The sequence below is a fragment of the Nannospalax galili genome, unplaced genomic scaffold (genome assembly GCF_000622305.1).
Source record: "Nannospalax galili isolate Female #2095 unplaced genomic scaffold, S.galili_v1.0 scaffold44, whole genome shotgun sequence".
In the NCBI taxonomy this organism is placed as follows: Eukaryota; Metazoa; Chordata; class Mammalia; order Rodentia; family Spalacidae; genus Nannospalax; species Nannospalax galili.
Window position 1 is genome coordinate 785,102 of NW_008355789.1, and position 19,650 is coordinate 804,751.

At 46.9% G+C, this 19,650-nt stretch overlaps 1 protein-coding gene across 1 annotated transcript in view; it reads right to left on the bottom strand.

The window, feature by feature from the left end:
- Trim66 (tripartite motif containing 66) overlaps window positions 1–19,650 on the bottom strand; it is a 79,240-nt gene that overhangs the window by 27,329 nt on the left and 32,261 nt on the right. The window contains exons 4-13 of the mRNA XM_029556278.1: window positions 17,832–17,913; window positions 17,505–17,574; window positions 9,515–9,618; window positions 7,885–8,032; window positions 6,900–7,032; window positions 6,312–6,428; window positions 5,020–5,134; window positions 4,369–4,515; window positions 2,088–2,205; window positions 3–552 (exon numbers count right to left, since the gene is read on the bottom strand). Coding sequence (XP_029412138.1) covers window positions 3–552; window positions 2,088–2,205; window positions 4,369–4,515; window positions 5,020–5,134; window positions 6,312–6,428; window positions 6,900–7,032; window positions 7,885–8,032; window positions 9,515–9,618; window positions 17,505–17,574; window positions 17,832–17,913 — 1,584 coding nt within the window. The remainder of the gene's footprint in view (window positions 1–2; window positions 553–2,087; window positions 2,206–4,368; window positions 4,516–5,019; window positions 5,135–6,311; window positions 6,429–6,899; window positions 7,033–7,884; window positions 8,033–9,514; window positions 9,619–17,504; window positions 17,575–17,831; window positions 17,914–19,650) is intronic.

Here is a 19,650-nt window from a genome sequence, read left to right on the forward strand (position 1 = left end):
TGAGCTTCAGCTTCTGGTGGTGGCCGAACTGAACTTGGATGGAGGGTGTCTGTATGGTGGGCTGAGTGTGAGCTCCTGGCTGAACATCCTGTGGGGGAACGATGCACACAGGCTGGGAAGTTAGCTGCTGTCCCGGCCGCTGGGATGTGCTCTCCTGCTCCGCAGGGGGCTGCGTTTCCAGCCAGGGCTGCAGCAACTTTGGCGGGTGAGGACTGCAAGCCAATTCTTTCTCCCTGGGCAGCAGGGTGGAGCACTGCAGCGACCCCAGCTGGTGGGACACCATCTCAGAGGGCTGCCGGAAACTGTGGGCTGGGTGAATGCTGGGCGGAGGGACCTGGCCTTTGAGGGAAGGTGACACTGGGGAGCAGTGGGAGCAGCAGACAGATGAGGAACACAGGGCTGGAGGCTGGAACTTGTGTGAGGGATGGCTGAGGCCCTCCTGCTGAGCCATGGGGGGCTGGTGGCTTTGATAAAAGGATGATGGTCCCTGTAAGCTTCCATAAGCCGCAGTATCTGCCCGGGACAGTTGTCCACCTTCAGTAGTTATGCAACCTGGACATTGAGAACAGAGATTTTCCAAAGGTAAGGTGCAGCTGCTTCCTGTTCTCAGGACTGATGAACATCATTCAACGCTCCCAGACAAGGCACAGAGATTAGGAACTTTAACCCCTGATCTCTTGGACTCAGTCTAGAACACTGCCTGCATTAGCCTGCTTTAAGAAGTCATGGGTATTTGAAGAATTGGGTCAGTTTTTCCTAAATGATCATCCCTGGCTCTCTTTCCCACAGAGGAAACCATGTAATCTTCCTAATAGCAACTACCACTCCTTCAAATGTAACAGCCCAATGGAGACTCACTAAAAGAATCAACATGGCGGGGGGAGGGAAATAGCATGGGATAAATTGGAAAACAGCAAAGGGTAAACATGAGAGAATCTCTGAAAATCCGAGAAACTGTTGGACATTATGATGGGAGATCCCAGGCTAGGTAACCAGCACTCCACTCTAAGGTCTCTAGGCCCCTTGTGAGCTCTCTGTCTACTGCCCCCTGGCCTCATTGTTTTGATGAGGCTCACTTAGAAAGCTGAGCTCCTTAAGGGCTGAGGATGAATGGGATTCACCTCTGATCCTTTAGTGCTCAGCATGGAGCCTGTCCCCAGGCAGCTGCCCACTAAAGGTCAGCTAAATTAAAGGGGAGAGGGGTGGCACTAATTGGGTAGAGTGCTAGCCTAGCACATGCAAAGCACTATGTTTGATCCATAGCACAGCATAAACTGGGCATGATGGTACACGCGTGTAACTCCAGCAGTCAGGAGGGGAGGTGGAGGCGGGAGGGTTAGAAGTTAAAATTCATCCTCAATTACAGCCTGGAGCTACACGAGACCCTGCACAAACAAAACAAAATGACAACAACAAAGCTCTGTTTTAAAATGAATAAACCTAGTATCGTTACTTTGCCAAGTTCAAAAAACTTTCAGTGAGATTAACAATCTTAACTGAAAACAGCAGTTGGTGGTTTGTTTAATAAGCCCATTAGGTTGTCAACACGGGCACATCTTCAAGTTGTCTACAGTCTGCCTAAAGACTGATTGACAGCAAATTACTACAGAAGGGAAGAAAAATACACAAGCTCATTAACGTTCTGTCTACACCTCAACCCCAAAGAAGGTGAGCATAATACACATATTCAGTCTGAGCATGGCTAAGATGGCCCTGCTTGGACCCACACAAACGTTCCCTGTGTGGCCACAGAGACATGTTCACCTGCACTGCCGTATAGCACTCTAGAGGGGAAGGTCACTGTCCTGTCATCTCTCCAGCAATGAAACCAAAGTAAAAGGGGCAACATTCCTGCAGACCAGGAAACTAAGATTCCAGATGGTGTTGCAGAGTCCCACCCTGCCATTATGTAACCATTTCCCCCTACCCCATCTTCGACTCAAGAAAAGCTTTGCTGACTGACTACATGACCATTGGCAGTCTTAAAGAAAGCTTTTTCTGGAGCATATGGTGACTTCACCAGAAAGCAAAGCAGATTCTTTATACTTATTCTTAGCTGATAGGTCAAAAAGTGGGTCCTGGCTCACCAAGGGAAGCCAGCTGCTTGGTCCAGAAGTTGGGCTCCCAGGTGAATCTGATACTCCAAGGGGAGCCAGGATCTGTGTTACAACTCGTCTCCAGCAACCGCTGCATCTGAAACACAATCTGACACCAGCGCCAAAGGTCATTGATCTGGCCACGAGTGCCTCCATGACAAATCCTACTCCCCAACTCTTGCAGGCAGGTTGAAGGGCCCCCGATCATGGCTCTTCAGCCTCTGGTCATCTATAGCCTGGGTTCCTCCCACCTCAGGACCTTCCTATCTTCCCAGCTAATGTTCTTCCTCTTCTCAGGACTTCTGGAACCTACATTCCTATCTCTTCTAGCCCACAAGTGATCTATCATTGCCTGGCATTGCCTGGCACCTCCATTCATCCCACCACCTCCTTTAAAAGCTATGTAGACAGTCTCTGAGCGCCTTCCGTCTTACCCAGCTGCCACCTTCCTCTCCCTCGGCTCTCATCTACCTCCCTTCAGTACTCTCCTATTACCCAGGACTTTGGCAAGTATCCAACACACATCCTGTTCTAGAAAACTAATGACTCAGTCAACATTTCGACTGGATTTTTTGTTTGTTTTGTTTTATTCTTGAGACAAGATCTCTTGTATGCCAGGCCTTCCTCAAATTCAAATTCAAATATATCCAAAGATGAACCTTATACTTCTAATCCTCCTGCCTCTATGTCCTGATGCTGGGATTACAGGTGTGTACCACCATGCCAGGTTTATGCAGTGCTGAGGCTCAAAACCCAGGGCTTTGCACATGCCAGGCAAGTACTCTGCCAATTGAGCTACATCTTCACTATCCATTCTTTATTTCTTCAGTGTCAATCACCATGACATCTATTTTCAACGCAATCACCACCCCTAGACCCTGTTCATCATCTGGATCCATTCCACCTATAAGACCATAAATTCCATCAACCTATTCCCTGACTGAAACAAGCTCCCACTCTTTCAGGACATACTCTTCAATCTCACTGAAGCCCTGCTCCTATATAGTCCACAACAGTTTCCCACCATCTTCAGTTATAGTATCACTAGTGCCTTAATTCCCTCTCTTTTAGAAACTCCTAACCTCAGGCCAACCCAGCTATCCTAAAGCTTTGTTGTTCAGCCATGTCATCTAAGGCAATATAAGCAGCCACTAGTCTCAGAGGCTCCCTTGGAAGGTACCTTCAGTTCCTTTCTAGTCATTTCTTCTATCACCTTCTTCCAGTTGTCCTAGGTCACTTAAATCTTCATTTTGATGCCATTCACCCAATCCCTAACCCTCTTATTGTCTATTGCTTTGTACTTCACAGAGGGAAAAGGAAACCATAATAAGCATGTTCTCTAAGGACTGGAAATGTAGCTCAGTCAGTAGACCGCTTTGCCTTGCATACAGGAAGTTCTAGGTCTGATCCCCAGCACTACATAAGCCTGGTATGGTGGTACCTGCCTGTGATTCCAGAATTTGGGTGGTAAAGATGGAAGGATCTGAAGTTCAAGGTCATCCTCGGCTACATAGTGAGTGTGAGACCAGCCTGAACTACATGAGATCTTGTCTCAAAAACAACAAAACAACAAAAATCCAAACTCTCCAAACATGGATTTCCCCTACTTGAACACTGAACTGCAGTACACTGTTCCCTGTTTGAGGCCAACCAGTTCTTGTTGGATCTCACCTTCTACTAGTTTTCCCAGGATGCTTACTCCACCCCACTCCTTCACAAGCTACTTAATTCCCTTCTTTTTACTGTATCTCTCCCTTCTCGCCTCCCACCCTTAAGCCCCTCATTCAGGCTTCTGACTCTACCTATTTTCCTGGAACTTCTTTGAAAAAAATCACCAGGGACCGCTAGAATGCCAGCAATCCTCTTCTAAGTATCGCTATCCCCCCAAGCCCAAAACTTCAAAATCTTCAACTCTTTTTTTTTTTAATTCCCCCCACTTAGACCCCAGTAACTTTCTATGAGATGTCTGTGCCTGGTTTGGGACCAGGATAGTGTCCAAATCCTAACCTAAAGAACTACAGCCTTTCCTGGCTGAGTTATCTGGAGAAGGGAAAGATCATTTCAATGCCTAGGTCCCTCATTCTATAGGATGCCACTCACCACCCCAAAAACTATGACTGATTATGAAGGATGGATGGACCTGCTATCTTACTCCTCTTTCCATCCTAAAAAAAATTAAAAGAGCCAATTTCAGGGACAACCCCACTGTTTTGTGATACAGGCACTGTTCTAATCTGCTTTAAGGACAGGCTGAGGGGACAGCTGCTCTTACCAGCTCTTTGCTGAAAAGGAAAGGGACACTGGTTTTGCTGCAGACAGCCCAATTGATGAAATTCTGCACATGTTCAAACTGACGGTTGAGGACCATGATGCTCTGTAACTGCTGCTCCAGTTTCCGCTTTCTCTCATTAGTGATGCCCTGGTACACAGAGAGAAGATGGTCCTGATGCTGTTCATGGACCTGCTTGGAAGGCTGGTGTCCTATGTGTATCAGTATGAACACTGATAGCATCAGGTAAGACTGAACCTCTGAGAAATAGCTATGGGTGGTTTGCTGGTGGGTGGAGAAAGGAGAGAGAATGGAAGTTTTTACAGTGCAAATGTGAAACAGATGATGAACAGAAAAATAAACGAATGTCTGTATCTCTTGGGTATAACCTACTTGAAGAAGGCACAATTTGAGATTTGGTTCCAGCTTCAACCCTGCAGTCAAGAATGGCAGCTGCCTAAGAGGCATTGCATCAGGGAGAGTTTGAACTGGTTTTCTAGCCCTTAACAGGCCACCCTCCCAAAATTGGGCTGAACTACATAAGAGAAGGGGAGAAGCAGAAAGCTATGAAAACTGCATATTCAATTCACGCCCTGGCTTCTGACCCAGGGAAAGCACAGAACACATCCACCTGATCCATCAGTGTGAAGATACCTCAAGTTCCTCTATAAGTCCGTTGGCCTGTTTGTTGAGCTCATTCATCAGGACCATCTTGGCCATTTTGATCTGGTTTTCCACCTTCCTATGCTGATGTTTCACCTCAAAAATCCTGGAAACATGACGGTACAAAACACAGTGAGCTCTTCCCTCCTGGCTGAGAGACAGCAAACAGAAAAAGCTGAGAACTTGAGAGCTGCCTTGAGAACCAAAGAAAAAGGGAACTTCCCCCAGCCCTGTTCTGTGTTCCTCCCAGACCCCTGGATCTACCTGGGTTAGCAGCCCAAAGCTCAGCTTGGTTTTCTCTAGGTACACGTCAAGTCTACCCAGCAGTTCACCAGTTGGCACAGTACTGGTAGGACATGTGCATCGAACTTTCATATAATGTATTGTCTTAAAAGGAAGCTGCTCCAGGGAATGGTGGAAAGTGGAGAGGAATAACTAATAATGTATATGGAATTTCTTTAGGGGTGATAGCAATTGCACAATTCCATGAAATACCAAAATAATGACCTATACATTTTTTAAAGTTTGGTTTTTATTATATCTCAGTAATACTATTTTAAAACGAAAGGCTATAAGGCTAGCGTGGTGGAGTTTGTCTTTAGTCCCAGCACTCAGGAGGCAGAGGCAGGAGGATCTCTATAGGTTTGAGGTTAGCCTGATCTACTTGGTAAAAAGAAAGGCTATTGGCTTAGAAGTCACCATAGGCCTAGCTTCTAAACAGATTAGCTGTGCTACTTCAGCTAAGCCATTTACCCTCTCTGAGCCTCTCTCTCCTCATCGGTAAAACAGAGATAATCCCTGACTGAAAAAACAATGTCTGTTTCCTCACCCAGTGGCTCCCAGTGATGAGCTCTCAGTCCCTACTCTTCCAATACAAAATACCAATGATACCAAGCCATTTGTATACTTATATGGAAAACGCTAGGAAACAGGTAAGAATGGGCAGATTAGCACCAACTTGTTACCTTGTAATCAACAGCACTAGCTTCCCCAGTATCTACTGTATACACTTGTTCTCAAGTATCCACTTTTGGTGGACTCACAAGGCACAGAACTTTGGCCCAGACTTCCCCTGAACACCCTGATTTACCCTGACCTCATCACCAACTAATGACCCAAAGATACTTTACTGGCCCTGAGCACTCCAAGACCAGGACATACATGCTCATCTGCCTAACTGCATTCCCGCTCCATGCACATAGTATCTACTGGGCTGGTACCCAGCCCCAGGAGGTGAAGGAACAGAGCATCTCGAGCACTGGCTAGGGCCTGGCCTGTGCTACCTGTCCTCGATTTGCTTTGCAGATGTCTGTAGACTGGATTTCTTATGAGCCACCTGTGTTGTCACACTTTCCAGAAGCATCCTCTGGTTTTGTAGAACTTCTTCAACATGTCTGCACCTAAAGGAGGAGACAAAGCAAGAGCTGAGGAGGGCTGACTCCTGTCCTGAGCATCCAACACAGAAATCCCCACAGTGCGCTCTCTCAGCCTCAGAGGACAGTATCACATTCTGAGGCACTCAACGACACTGCGGGCTCTTGGTCCATTAGGCCTTTTCCAGGGAAGTCCCACAAAGAAGAGAAAGGCCTCATCCCAGGGGCTGTGGGTTGGTTCCGGCAGGGAGAGGATTCTTTTCTTCTCAAGACAGGGTTTTGCTATGTAGTCAGGTTATCTTCAAACTCAATACGAAGTCTGAAATGGCCTCGAACTTACCATCATCCTGACTCAGCCTCCCAAGTGCCAGGATTACAGGTGTGTGCGACCACACCCTGCTTCGGGGAAAGGATTCTGATGCCTCAGGAGCCCAGAGCTCTCACAAATAAGCAATGTAGAACCCTCCCAAGCCCACTCAGACAGCCCACCGGCCCCACCTGTGTTCTTTGTGTTCCACCATCAGGCAGCTGTGGCATGTGAGCACATCACAGGTCTCGCAGAACAGCTTGAGCACTTCCTGTGTGTGCAGAGGGCAGTACAAGGCAAAGTCGCCAGAGCCGCCATTCACCCCTGCCGGAGAAGACAGAGTGTGGGCTTCTTCCATTCAAGCAGACCTCTTAGTTAAGTGCTGGTTGAGCAGCCCTCAGCCTTCAAGGGACACATATGGTCCAAGCAGAGCTTAGAGGAGGAGATGCAAACAGGAGAGGCCTCTCTTGGGAACAGTCAGGTTCAGGACACAGGGAAGAATTCAAGCTTGGCCTGGCTGGATCAGCTCAGCTGTCCAGAAACCACACTCTCTCAAACCCTGGCATCCTGTTGCTGGCCAGTTGAGGAAAGGGCTTGGTCCCGCTCCATGTGATCTAACACAATAAGGGATCCTCCAAAATGAACCTAAAGCTCTTCACTAATCAGGATTCTGTGTTGATGGGGCTGATCAGCTACCCAGGCTTTACTAGGCTTCAGGCTAGATCATGTGGCTCACAAACTCTGCTTCATGTGGGTCTAACAAACATAATACCCCTCCCACAAGTCAAGGGCCTTAGGAGAAGACTTCCAAAAAGATTATCACTTAAAACAGATGGTACAGGATGGACAGAGGGCAAGAGTGATCCCAACTGTTAAGTCTACACGTGAGACATACTGCTCTAAATAGAAGGTAGGGGCTCAGCTAGCTTCCATAATGATTCAAGATCATGCTCCCAGCACCAGCTCACCCACACTTACCCGCCCCCACCCCAACAGCAAGAGTGGAGTGAGTCACCCCTCTGACTCTGAGGGAGACATCCTTCCTTTTCACAAGGCTCTGAAACCATCCCTACTGTCTCCCTCAGCTGGGAAACAAGGTCAGAAAGCTATTCTCCAGGGACTGGGAGGTCAGCAGTGCTTTCAGGCATAGGAATAAGTAGGGAAGGGGGCTGGTACCTGAAGACCCCTTCTGAGTACGGGCAAAGAGTGGGCCCCCCGGGGCAGGGACGTGCCGGTGCTCCTCTGTGCAGGAACTGCACAGCCAGCGGTTGCAGTAGGTGCAGAGGATGTGAGCCGCCCTCTTCTCCTTGCACTCTGAGCAATTCTGCAAGCAGAAAGTCCAAAATCATTGAGCCTATCTTTTCTGAGGATCACCTTGCAAATAGTAAATGCTCCAGGTCTGGGGTCCTGCAGGGCCATTTCCCCATAACTGGTCTGCCAGAGGATGGCTTGGCAGGACTTGTGAGGGAATGTGCTAATTGTGATAGAATGAACGGTGGTCTTATGGGCTGTTCAAACAAGCCCTGTGCTGCAGCCAAGGAAACCCAGATGAGTAAGCCAAGGCTTTCCCCTGGAGGCATGCACAGCCTCGTCAGGGTGACACCCTTTAAATGGGTACCGCTGTGATATAAAAGTATGACAAGTGCTAAGGACATGTGCGAAAGGACTTTTCCAGGGATGAGGCCTAGGACTGGCCGGTAACATTTGAGTTGAATACTGAATGACAAGTAGGTAGATGAAGAAGGAAAAAGTGACAACACAGGAAAAACTCAAGCAAAAACAGAGCATTCAGGGTGTTTGAAGAGGAGAAAGCCTCAGATGTCAGAGTACGCAGGGAAATGACCATATCCAGCCAAGAAAAAAGCATGCCAGACCAACTTTCAGAACTGTATCTCCACACCCAGAGTCAGCCTGGCCCAAGAACACCTCCTCCTCACCTAGTCCAAACTTGCACTTGTTTGAACAGCAGATTTAACCCTAGTTCTGATGAAAACCACCAGTAAATGAGATGTGGGCAAGGACCTATCTAGCCATGCCTAAATCCTGCAGGCCACCAAACCAATGTGAATTCAGAAAGCTTTCTGAGTTTCCCTATGAAATTTTTAAGAAGTGAAATACATGAGTCTATCTTCCTAACACCTTAGAGCTTGGCACGTAATAGACATTCAAGAAGAATTAAATACAGGAATAAGTAAACAAATTAGTAACGAAATGAGATATAGTGGAAAGGATGTGCAGGTGGGGAGAGAAAAGGTAGGCACAGTCGGTACATAATGTGAAATTCATAAATTGGGAGGAAAGGTAAGAACTGCTACAGGCAAGATTAAAGAATCTATCTAAGCCACTGTGTGAATTTCAATTCAGGGGGTAGATAAAAGGAAAGAAAGGCCTAGTACTGGTATTTTCACTAAGAGCTATGCAAAGAAGAAAAACACCAAGACAAATTAAGTAATGCTTAATGTACCTTAAAATACCTTCATCTTCCACTCAAATCATTGACCGAAAAAAAAAAAAAGCCTGTAATTTTCACTTAATAGAAAATAACTTTGCTTCTCCCAACTCAAACATTTTTATTTTCTCCTAGACAGCATTGATGGGTGGATGGATGGACAGATGGATAGATGGATGGACAGATGGACGGACAGACAAATGGCTGGCTGGCTGGATGGATGGATGCATGGATGGATGCATGGATGGATGGGAAAACTGATAGGGGAGTCACAAGTCAGGAATAAGTGGCTAGACCTACAGACAGGGGCCTCATCTCAGAAAAGGATCAGCTGCCTATCTCCTTGTCCTGACTTACCCTGGCCATTGTGGATTGCCCAGAAGAAAAGCACTGAAGAAGAATATATTCAGTTACATCTCTGGTAAGATACACTGGTTGACACCCAGGACAGGAGATGAGCTCTAGGGGGAAAAGAAAGACAGTGGTGTCAGGGCAACAGAGCAGAATATAAATAAGGCCCAGAAGGAGGTTTTCAAGTACACAGCACCAAGATATGCGGCAATACTCACCTGTGCCAGTGATCTGCATTCAGTGCCATTGCCTACCGTTACCATGGACCTGACCATTCCATCAGAGGCCTGCCCTGCAGACCATCCAGTCTCTTCCTCCCACCCCTGTCCTCGCCTTGTCTACCTTCCCTTCCACCCCAGCAGCCAGGCTACTACAAGCCCAACTCTCTGCTTTTGACAATCAGGTGCCTTTCTTTCTACAGCTCTGGGAGCCCAGCCTCCATCACAGCCATGCTCCAAAGGGTGAGTATAGCCCAGAGCACAGTCTCAGTCATTAAGGTTACCATGTTACCAAGATTACTTCAGAGATCTCAAAGCTAGAGGAGCTTCCAGGAGGTTCTAGCCAGAGAAAGAAAGCCCTCCCCCCTCCACCTGCTCACTAGAAGATATTTTTTTCTCTTGGTATTGCCAATACCAATCAGTGTGCTCCTGGGGCTCAGAGGCCTGTTGCTGGGCTACCTCCACTAGAACCCTAGACCATGTTGGGTACATGATATACGTGCATTACTTGTGAACAAGCTGACTTACTCCCTGTCCACAGAAGAATAAAACAGTCTCAACACATTCTACAGCACAGTGGGCTTCTGAGTTACATAAGCAACGGTAGATCGCCACTCTGGGAGCTACAGTGACTCTTCAGACCCACTTCTAGAACAGTCAGCTCTCTGGGAACCAAAAAAATGAGTTTTCTGAGAAGAGGCTATGTCCTTGGATGAGGCTGGTGTGGAAAGGGGCTGGCCATGACTGGCATTGTAGTAACACTAGCACAGTCCTCCCAGCCTCATCATCAACACTATAATGAATGCTATCATGGCAATTGCTCTACAGTGCACTTCAACAAATGTAACTCCAAATTACAGATTTGTCACCCAGTGACCTTGGGCAAGTCACTTCATTTACTTGACTCCCCTGTGCCTGTTTCCTTATATGTAAAATAGGAAGGGAACATCTGAGCTTCTGTGATAGACAGGCATGGTGATACACGTCTGTAATCCCAGCTCTCAAGAGGCTGAGGCAGAATGGATGGATTAAAGTTCAAGGGCAGCATGGGTACATAGCAAGACCCTGTCTCAAAAATTAAAAAAGATAGGTCAACAAGATGGCTCGGTAGGTAAACGTACTTGCTATAGGGCCTGAAAGAGTTTGATCCTCAGAACCCATAAGAGAATCGACTCCTGCATGTTGTCCCCGACCTCTACATGTATGTGACGTACATACTCACATGAGCATGCGCACAAGACACACACATAGGCACAATCACACAAAATAATAGCTGCTGTGAAAGATGGGGAAGGATATCTAAATATGGTTAAGATGTTGTATGAACTGCACAAAAATTCAATAAGTATATATATATATATATAAAGAGTTGCTGTGAGAATTAAATTAGATTAGATTTGAGAAAACACATAATTCTCCTTGAATGTTGCCTTTGAATTTAAAATAGTCCTCACATCCCATTCACGGTAAGGGGACAACCTCAATCACCAATTTCCCTGGTGATGAAAATCAGATAATCTGAGTGGTTCACTGGCCACAAATTGGTCCCTCCTTGAATCTAGTCCCTTATGATTGTTTTGGTTTGGTTCTGGTTTTTCTTTTCTTTGAGACAGGGTCTCACTGGCTAGCTTCAAATTCACAAAGATCCCCCTGCCTCTACCTTCTGTGTCCTGGGATTAAAGGTATATACCACCATACCTGGACTCCCTTGTGATCCTACCATCAAAAAGAACTCTTGGGACTAGAGAGATGGCTCAGTAGGCAGAAGGGGGGCAGGTTTCCTGGGCTTCCTGGCCAGCCAGGCTAACAAAATGTGGTGAACTCCAGGTTCAGTGAGAGGCTGTCTGAAAAAATAAGGTAGAAAGCAACTGAGGAAAACACCTGACATCAACCGTTGACCTTCACACAGGCACACACATGCATGCCATCCACACATCCACAAACACTATTCACACACACACACACACACACACACACACACACACAAGACATTCTGCCCTTTGAATCTAGGCTAGCCTAGTGACTTGCTTTAAGCCAAAAGAATGCAGCAAAAGTGACACTGAAAAAGTTCTGAGCCTAGATCGCAGTGGCTTTATAGAACTTGCTCTCCCTCTTAAAACTCTACAATTGCCATGTGAAAAATCCTGCCTGAGGCTTAGACTGCTGAAAGATGTCAGAATGAAGAAAGAGACTCAGTTGTCTCAAACATTCCTCCTAAGGCCATCCTAAACCAGCTAGACCCTAGTGAACCACCAGTCAGATGCAAGCACGAGAGTACAGGCAAGATCAGCCAAACTCAGTCTAGACTGGAAGAGCCACCAAGATCATCCCAGCCCAGACTGCTAACCTGAAGAACCATACACCAATAAAGTTTAGTTGAGTTAACTGAACCAAGTTTGAGGACAGTTTATTATGCAACAAAAGGTAATTGCTACCATCTGGAAATCCACAAACTCATATAAAGTAATAGTCCTTCCAGAATCACAAATTTGAATGACAGAACCACATCTGGAATCCCCTGGATATTTTCCTGCTGGTCAAGAACAGTGAGCAGGGATGCTTTTTACAGGAGACATCATCCAGGCAGTCAGGTGATTGTCTCTCCCATCCAGTAGGCTCATCCTGGGGAGCCCCTTCTCATCTCCTCCAGGACAGGAATGATGCTCTAATTGTTGAAAATGATTTCCACAAGACTTTCAATTCCTTGGTACCAAATGCTCAAACCCTGAGCTGGGTGTGGTGGCACAGACCTTTAATCTCAGCACTCAGGAGAGAGAGGCATGGAGATCTCTGAGTTTGAAGCCAACTTGGTCTACACAGTAAATTCCAGGTCAGCCAAAACTGCATAGTGAGAGCCTTTCTCAAAGTAAAAATGTTCAAACATTAATCATAGTAGCATATAGGCCCATTCTCAGGATGGAAAAGGAAGAAGAACTGAATCATTTGGATAAGGCCTTGTGGCACATCTTCTACCTCCCTTGGCCTTAAAGACAAGTTTGATGTTCAAAGCCCTTTTCAACATGGCCTTACCTCCCTCCAAGTCTCACCTCTGTGGCTTCATCTGTCCGTGCACCTTGTGTCTTTGCCATGCTAAATAACTCTGGCTGTCTCTGGAACAGCTAAACTTTTGCATGGTTCTGTCTGGGAGAATGCTGTTCCAACCTCAAATACTTTTCCTTGCTTCTGTCCTTTTCAGACAAACTCCTATTCAATCCTTTCAAACCTGTTCAAATGTTCCACCTTTAAGGAGCAGGGTTGATTTCCCTTAGGATCCATTAATTAATCCCTCCTTGAAAATCCTTCTAGTATAACAAGCATCACGCTGCATTTTAACTACCTGTTCATATGTCTACAGACAGAAATAATCCATAGTTGGCATTAAAGGATACCACATGGTTTTTAGCAGATTGGATAATCACATTTCTTTGGGGCTGGTGTACTCCATGAATGTTCCCTGCACTCAGAGCCTCTGACAGAAGCCACCGGCAAGTTCCAGACTGATGGGGAAAGACCAGCCTGAGATGTGAGTCCCAAGCTCCAGGAAGCTATTGTCTGTCTGTGTCACCCGGGTGATCAACTCCCTCTCTCTGAATCTTTCTAAGTCCTTAAAATGAGGGGAATAAGAGCAGCAATAAAGTACAGAGTATCCAACCATCCTCATGTGCCAACTGCAGTCAGTATTCAGGAAAATTCCTGTAGGCAGGAGGAGAGGGGACAGTCAGCAAAATGGCATCTGGGATATCTATCGTCCTTGTCAGAAACTCAGGACCTGGTAGCATACACTTGTGATCTCAGCACTTAAGGGATCAGGCAGTAAGAGCACAACTTTGAGGACAACCTGGGGTACACAGTTGAGACCCCATCTCAAACAAACAAAAACCTAAAACAGAAAGTCAGGTGGCAGGCTGTGGCGGGGGGAAGGCCTGGATGTAGGGTATCAACTCTCTGAAGAAGTGCTGCTTAGCTGCACTTTGAGGACAACCTGGGGTACACAGTTGAGACCCCGTCTCAAACAAACAAAAACCTAAAACAGAAAGTCAGGTGGCAGGCTGTGGCTCGGGGAAGGCCTGGATGTAGGGTATCAACTCTCTGAAGAAGTGAGTTGCAAGCAGAGCCAGAGAATAACTGCACCAAACGTACTCATAAGACATGCTATTTACATATTTAAATCATATGTAAAATATTTTTATATAGTACTTATTTTGGAGGAAGGGGCTTTTTTTGAGGGGTCTCATGTAGCTCAGGCTGGTCTTGAACTCATATGTAGCCAAGGATGCCTTGAACTCCTGGGGTTGTAGAATAACAGGTGTATGCTACCACTCCTGGTTTATGTAGTGCTGAGACTCAAACACAGGACACCATGCATGCTAGACAAGTACTCTCCCAACTGAGCTACATCATGGGGGTGGGACTTTTAAAGACAGGTTCTCACTATCTAGCCCTGGCTGGCCTTGAACTTGACAGCAACCTCCTGCCACTGCCTCCCAAGTAGTGGAATTACAGTACCACCATGCTTACCTGTTCTTGAGTGTATTTCACTTTGAATTATTCAATCCACAGACTTGAGTTTCTATTTCACAAACAGAGACATCATTCCTGAGACACAGAGAGCCATGACACAAAAGCCAACGGAGGTGGGGCTTCTGCTTCCAGAACAAGGAAGTCACAAGCACCACAGGTCTTCCTGGGGACACTAATGGCCGGGGAGAACAGCTCTGAGAGCCAAGGTCATTTCCTCCATTTCTTAGGAGAGTGAAAACAGACCCAGGGGCTGTGATGCAAGTCTGTAACTTCACCATTCAGGAGACTGAGGCAGGAGGATTCCAAGTTGAAGGCCATATAAGACTACACTGCAAATTCCAGACCACCCTGGGCTACACAGAAAGACTATCTTGTCAAAAGGTAAATAAATACATTTCTGGTCCCTACAAGTATGGTACAAGTTTACATCTGCTAAGCACTACTTTCTGGACTGGTACCACACGTTTATCTCATTTAATCATCAAACCATCTCCTAGAGATAGCCCATGTCTCCATTTCATTGGAGGGACTGAGGCTCCGAGAAAGTCGTCACCCGTCAAAGATCATACAAGTCTAGGGCAAAGCAGAAGGAATGAAACTCAAGTCTGTCCACCTTTAAAACCATGCCCTTGGAGTTGGGGAAGTGACTTAGTGGGTAAAGAACTTGCCATCAGTTCAAATCCTCAGAACCTACTTAAAGCTGGGCACAGTAGCACTCATCCATAATCCCAACGCTCCTACAGACAGATGCAAAGCAGAGACAGTAAAATCCCCTGGAGCTCTCAGGTCAGCTAACTTGGAGTATGCAGTATAGATGCAAAGAACAGACACTGCTCCAAGCAAGATGAAAGATGAGGAATGACAGCCAAGGTTGTCCTCTGACCTTCCACGCATGTGCCATGGTCCATGAGCACTCACACGCACATGCACACACACACACACACACACACACACACACATCATAACAAACACACAAAAAAAATTGTGCCCTTTTTACAATGTTATATTTCTTCGCGGTTCAGTTATAAAGTATTTTTATTGTAATTAGCCAGTTTTGCCATTAAAAAAATCCATAATAATGATCAGACCACAGTGACAATCCAACTCTACAGATAACCCATACCTGGTTTCAGACTCTGGAAATCCAGAAGGAGCCTGGGAACATTCCCCAGCTGTGCTTAAAGGTTTAAGAAACCCAATCATGGGCTGGAGAGATGGCTCATCAGTTAAGAGCACTGGCTGCTCTTACAGAGGACCTGGATTCAATTCCTAGCATCCACATGGCAGCTAACATCTGTCCATAACTCCAATTCCAGGGGATTCAATGCCCTCTTCTGACCTCCACATGCATTGTATGACACAGGTATACTTACATACATGCAAGCAAAACACTCATAAAAGAAAAATAATAAAGTTTTTTTTAAAAAAAAAAAAAAAAAGAAACCCAGGGCTGGAGAGATGGCTCATCAGTTAAGAACACTGACTGTTCTTGCGGAAGACCCAGGTTCATATCTCAGCACCCACATGGCAGTTACTGTCTGTAACTCCAGTCCCAGGGGATCCAACAGCCTCTTCTGTCCTCCATGGGTATTGCACAACACGGATGCACTTACCTACATGCAGGCATAACACTCATACACGTAAAATAAAAATAAGTAAAATATTTTTTAAAAGAAAAGAAAGGAAGGAAGGAAGGAAAGAAAGAGAAAGAAAGAAAAAGAAATTAAGAGAAACCCAATGTTTGAGAAAAGGCAAACAGAATGAAGTTTTTCTGCTAAAGAAAATAAATCTGGCTAGGCATGGTGGTGCACATCTTTAATCCTAGCACTCAGGAGGCAGAGGCAAGCAGATCTCTGTGAGTTCAAGGCCAGCCTGGTCTATATAGTGAGTTCCAACCCAGCTGGGGCTATAGAGAAACCTATCTCAAAAAGACCCCCCCTCAAAAAAAGAAAAGAAATCTGGAAGCGGGTACAAATATGAACCATAAGGGGCGCTTTGAACCACCCTGACATAGGACTAGGGGTAGAGCACACACTTGCCTATCATGTTCAAGGCCCTAAAAGCCATCCCAGCAACACACAGACACATACACACACACACACGCACACACACACACACACACACACACACACACACACACACACACTGATGTCCAGCCTACATACCAAACCAATTAAATCATAGTTTTTAGGAGGTTGACTCCAGGTACAAGTATTTTTTTAAGATCCTCTAGTGATTTCAATGTATAACCATTTGAGGACCAGCACCAGGGAGAGAGTACACTCTTCCTCTGACAGCTCTGTCCCCTGTACCATGAAGCTGGAAAAGGCAGAAAGTTCAGGAAAACTCTGACTGTAGTTGTGACAGATTGCCCCTCTTGGCAGAGAAATAGGCAAATTCCCAACACACAGACAGATGTCTTACTACCTAGGTACTCTGTGGGTTGGTACTGAGTTGGAGGCCACATTTTGCCTCCTCTGACTCACAACTCAACTAAAAGACCAAGGCTTAATCTGTGACCTGCCGTGGAGGCCTACAGAGTGTGCTGAGCCCAGGCAAGGAAAGGAGGCCTAGACTGGGCAAAACCCTTCAACATAAACAACAGGGTCAAGTCAACCTGAGTACCAGATGACTGGAGTAGGAGAGAAATCCCAAAGAGGTCCCAGAAATCTGGCACAGGTCAGCTCAGGCTAGCAGGTGAGCACAGTCACCTGTGTAGAAGTCTGAGGCTGTGCTAAGCATCCCTCCCCGGTTAGGAAGACTTCACTCCTCAGCTCTTGTCAGGGCTCAGCAAAACTTTGCCACTGGGGCCCCTGACCTCCCCTGACCTCCCCAGCAGTGGGATCTGCTAGAGCACCCTGATGTTCCTCTGTCAGCATCTAAAGCTGGACAAACCTTCATCTTGCCCATTCCCAGTCACACAGAGGATGGCATGGAGGCCCAAGAGAAGCAGGACTTGGTCTCAAAACTACACAGCCCTTGTAAAACCTGAAACCACTGAGCAGCCCTGAATTGCCTCCACATGCTGCCTCACTATGCCTCTGCCAGGCACTAAACAAGGAAATAAAACACTGTGTATGCTCAAGCAGGTTGGTCATCCTCACTCACCATTTGTGCCCTCCCACCCTCAGCACACCCAGGATGCCGAGCATCGGAAAAGGCCCCCACTGAAACCCCTAAGACCTTTCGCTACCCCATGACTCAGAGCAACATCGCCTTCGAGAAACACGCCGCACCCACTCTTCAGATGCCAGTACCTGTTAGACAGATTTTGATCCAAGACACACCTGGGTTGACTGCCGATTTTGCCCCTGGCTGCCAGCAGGTTTACCTGTCACTCTGCTGCCCTGTAATTAGAGCAACACCTGGGAGAGAAGTCAGAGGAGCGACAGGTGAGACCACCAGCGGTCCTGAAGAATAGTGCTCCCCAGGAGCCCAGGAGCACCCACCCTGCATGCCTCAGCCAGCTGGGCCACAGGGCCTAAGCCTGGGGGAGCTGGGTTCTGGGTGGGGTAGGGGGAGCAGCCTGGAGCCTCTCCTTTTTCTGATGCATTCTCAGCCAGGGCTGCGTTTCTCTAGCTCACCTGAGATGCTCCTGCAAGAAAGAGCGTGGTTGACTCCTCCTGTTCCTGTTTATCTCGAAGGCTCTGCAGCAATTTTCCCAAACTGAACAGCAAGAGACAGACCTCAAAGAGGCGACTTTCCTCCTAGCTGCATCTCCTTCCTAATCCTCTGGGTGACTCGGAACAGAAGCTCAGAAGGAAGAAAACGAGAATTTCAACTTTCAGGAACTAGCTCTGTCGCCCTCTGCACAGCTCGGGAGGCCATTACTCTCAGCCTTTTAGGACTCGATCCAAACAAAAATCCTTCAGCCCTCCATGTTCCCCAAAATGACAGTGCTCATGTGTGGCTGGAACCTGCCCCGATCCGGCAGCTCATTTAAATAGAGCTCATCACAACAACAGTGTTGGTGGAGAAGTGAGTAGCTGCAGGGCCCTGGGGACCCCCTGTTTATACGTAGGAAGAATGATGCAATCTGGGTATCAAAATAGCAATCCAGAATGGAATAACAGGCTCCCGCAGCATCAGTGCCTGCACAGCCAGAGCTCAAGTTGACACACTCTGTCAGCCCCACACTGCTGCAGCAGGCAAGATGCCAGGCACACACTCGCACCGCATCATTTTCAAAAACAGCAGGAGCCGGAGAGATCTCTCCATGCCCCCAACACTGCAGGAGGGTGCAGGGGGCGGGGACTCTCCAACAGACATTAAAATTTGTTTCCTACACACTCACCTGCTCCTGGCACTTCACCTGAAGTCCTTATCCTGTGACGTCACAGCCAGTTGCCATAGTGACCAACTGTCCGTCACAAGCCGAGGATTAGGACTTCAGATGGAGAAGACACATATTTTATGATGCACAAAGGTCCTGGCAGGTGTCCCTTGGCAGCTGACTCCCCAGGGAGACACAGTCACACACAAGCAGGAGGAAAAAGGGGAGGAAAACAGGGGTGAGTTACAGGAAAGACTTTAGAATGGGGCAAGACTGCAAGAAACCGGATCATTAAAGTAACAGGATCATTACAGCAGCACAGAGTAGTCTGATGTTGGGAATGGCAGGGAACAAACTTGGGAAGACTGGCAGGAACACAAGCTCCTGAAGGGCCTTGAATGCTAAGCCAAAGATCCTGACCTTGATCTTAAAAGAAAGGCAGCCCCAAAAGACTCTGGGACCCTGACTGAGCTGGCCTTTATGATTAAAGACAGGGAAGTCAAAAGGAAGCTTATCTGGTTGGACATTAACGAGCTCTTGAATGCAGGCAGACAGGTCAAAAACTGCCAAGCGTTATTCCAAAAGGGGTGTTAGGGCACTGGGGGTAGTGCTGGTGTGTGAGGAGTCAAGAGGATGGGCTGTCCTGAACAGAGGAAGGTAGTGGGAAGAGGGAGAGAGCCACCTCCAAATTCCCTTTTACAAAGTATGTCTATTTTCTCTGACATCCACACCGTCGTAAGGTCAGCATTCACTCGGCATTATCTGGACCAGTAAGTTCCAAATGTGAAGAGCTTTCTAGAAATCATGAGTCTACCAAACCTCAATCTCTTGGGTGGAACAAGGAATCTAGAATTTAAGCAAGGTTCCCAAATCATTCTTAAATACCCAGAGCGGCACTGTTTGAAGATGAACAATCTGAAGGCAATGTCTGGACAACCACAGCAGCCTCTCCAGCACGTCTTCCTGCATCTGCCCAGATCATCCCTCACTGAGCCACACTGACTGTGAGCCTCTGTGTGTGTGTGTGTGTGTGTGTGTGTGTGTGTGTGTATGTAAACAAGGTGTCATGTAGCCCAGGCTGTCCTCAAACTCACTATTGTACCTGAAGCTGGTCTTGGACCTCTAATCCT